Source organism: Pangasianodon hypophthalmus, chromosome 2, assembly GCF_027358585.1.
Source record: "Pangasianodon hypophthalmus isolate fPanHyp1 chromosome 2, fPanHyp1.pri, whole genome shotgun sequence".
NCBI lineage: Eukaryota > Metazoa > Chordata > Actinopteri > Siluriformes > Pangasiidae > Pangasianodon > Pangasianodon hypophthalmus.
This window is the reverse complement of record NC_069711.1, coordinates 482,501-485,000: the sequence shown is the minus strand read 5'-3', so window position 1 is coordinate 485,000 and position 2,500 is coordinate 482,501. Positions and strand designations below refer to the sequence as shown.

At 33.9% G+C, this 2,500-nt stretch overlaps 1 protein-coding gene across 1 annotated transcript in view; it reads left to right on the top strand.

The window, feature by feature from the left end:
- The window catches only part of larp4ab (La ribonucleoprotein 4Ab), a 15,511-nt gene that overhangs the window by 378 nt on the left and 12,633 nt on the right, over positions 1–2,500 (top strand). Inside the window, exons 2-3 of the mRNA XM_034299064.2 lie at positions 2,080–2,221; positions 2,429–2,500. The exon at positions 2,429–2,500 is cut by the window's right edge and continues 36 nt beyond it. Of these exons, the coding sequence (XP_034154955.2) occupies positions 2,080–2,221; positions 2,429–2,500 (214 nt within the window). The remainder of the gene's footprint in view (positions 1–2,079; positions 2,222–2,428) is intronic.

The window sequence follows — 2,500 nt, the reverse complement described above, 5'->3', positions numbered from 1 at the left end:
AAGTTCTGTTTTTAAGAGCTATTTTGCTAATTTACAGAACTAGCCGGCCACGTGCGCGCGCGAGAGAAGAGGAAGCTAGCTGTGCTAGCGCTTAGCGAGTTAGCTTTAAATACCACAACTTTACACCATATTATTTACTTTATTTATTTACTCTAATAACATGCACAGTGTGTGTGTGTGTGTGTGTGTGATGCATACAGGGAAAAAAGTAAAACAATTGTTTTCAGGTTATTTTAGCTTTAAGACCATGTTTTTGTTCTTTATTTATTTTTATTTCTTTTCCTCTCTGTTTTTTTAAATAACTGATTTATAACTGAAACGTTATAAAGGTCTGTTTTACAGATTAAAACCTTATCATCTTAATGCAAGTCATAAAATTCTTAATAAATGGTGACAAACAGAAGAAAAACACATGCAGTGTGGAAAATAAAAATTATTATTATTGCTTTAAATAACATAAAAACATTCTACTAAAAGCTTTAAAACAATAAACATGCCATTAATTATAAATTATCTAGTAATATTGACCAAGGTTTGTTTGTTTATTTATTTATTTTGCTCCTAAAGTAATTTTTACTTTATTTAATCCCTTTTTATAGTAGTTTTTATTATCATTATTATTATTATTATTATTTGTTTATTTATTTATTATTATTGTTATTCTAATGAAAGCTGTTGGAGTTTGAGCTGATCGTCGCCTCGTGCTGCTGAAGGATGTGCACTTGATCAAGGGCACTAGGTGTAGTGCACTAGGGAGTGAACGTCTCTGAGCGGTTATTAATTTATAAATCTCTCCGCTGTTCAGGCGAATAAACACACGCTGCTCACTGACCGCTTTAATATAATTATATAAATATAATAATAAAAATTATTATTATTTTTATTTGTTTATGTCTGTAACGTCCTTCAGGAAACTGAAGGTCACCTTTAGGATCGACGAGAAACAAAATAGAATAAAATGAAGACGATAAAAATCATTCAGAACAAAAAAACAGAATAAAACTGGAAAATTTATATTTATTTTATAAAATAATCTTTTTTTTTTTTTTTGTAAAACATTACAGCTACATCTTGTAATGTTTAGATATTAAAATAAATGCAGAAATAATAATATAAATAAACGTGATTGAATAAATAAAAACAGAAGAAATCATAATGTTTAGAATTCACTGGAATAAATTATTATTATTTAAAAAAAAAACAATACTTAATATAATTTTATTTTAGAATTATTTGGTTAATAACAGATATAATAAAGATATAATAAATAAATCTTTAAAGACGAGAGAAAAGAATAAGAGGAAATAAAAGCCGAAGAAATTATACATTTAACGTGAAAAAAAAAATAATTTATAAATATAAAACCATAAATAGGTATAATTATTTCAAATTTTTATTTTGTTAAATTATTATGCTATTTGAATTGCGTGTTTATTTTGTCAAATGCAAAATTAAATATTAATAAATAAATTTTAGAAATAGTTTATTGAACGTAAGACGCGCAGAAATAATAAATATATAAATATAAATAAGTAAACAGAATAAAGTGAAATTTAAACTGAAGAAAAAATAATTTATTTTGAAAGTGTTAATGTTTCTGTGTGTCGTGTTTAAATGTTTTAATGATCTGGATTTTATTAATAAAATAAACATGTGATGAAAACACTCACTCTCTCACACAAACACTCTCTCTCTCACACACACACACTCACACTCTCTCTCACACACACACACACACACACTCTCTCTCTCACACACACACTCTCTCTCACACACACACACAGTGTCGTGCTCAAGGTCAATCAGATTAACCGTATTAGATCCTATTTTAAACCGTGTGTGTGTGTTTGGAGTTAGTGTGTGTGTGTGTGTGTGTTTGGAGTTAGTGTGTGTGTGTGTGTGTTTGGAGTTAGTGTGTGTGTGTGTGTTTGGAGTTAGTGTGTGTTTGTGCGCGGTATCAGTGTCTAAACACAATCCGGAAGTCTGCAGTGGAAGTCACATGTCTGTAATCCCGGCCTGTGATTGGCTGATGGAGTTTTACACCCGTGTGTGTGTGTGCGTGTGTGTGTGTGTGTGAAGGTGACCACGAAGGGAACCGGTCTGAATCCTAACGCTAAAGTGTGGCAGGAAGCATCAGCTCCTCTCTCCCAGAACGCCGAGGAGGCCACGGGAGCTCCTGATTGGCCGCAGGAAGACCACGCCCCCGGCGCACACCTGGACGGTAAGGCAGGTGTTAACACCTTGCGCTCCTGTACGCGTTAAACACCATCATGTCGCCTCGCTCTGATTGGTCACCGTGTGGCGACTGTGTTTGTCATAACCGCTAGCGGGGAGGTGGGAACAGGAACTTATCCAGGAACTGTCTTAGTTCCTCAAAAGGTTCCAGAACCTGTATGGAAGCACATCACATTGCTTTGTTTCTCTTCAGGATGTAAAGGATACGGCGCTGCGTACGGAGACTCCGCCCCTTCTGCAGACGCCGCTCTGCTCAACGGCCTCG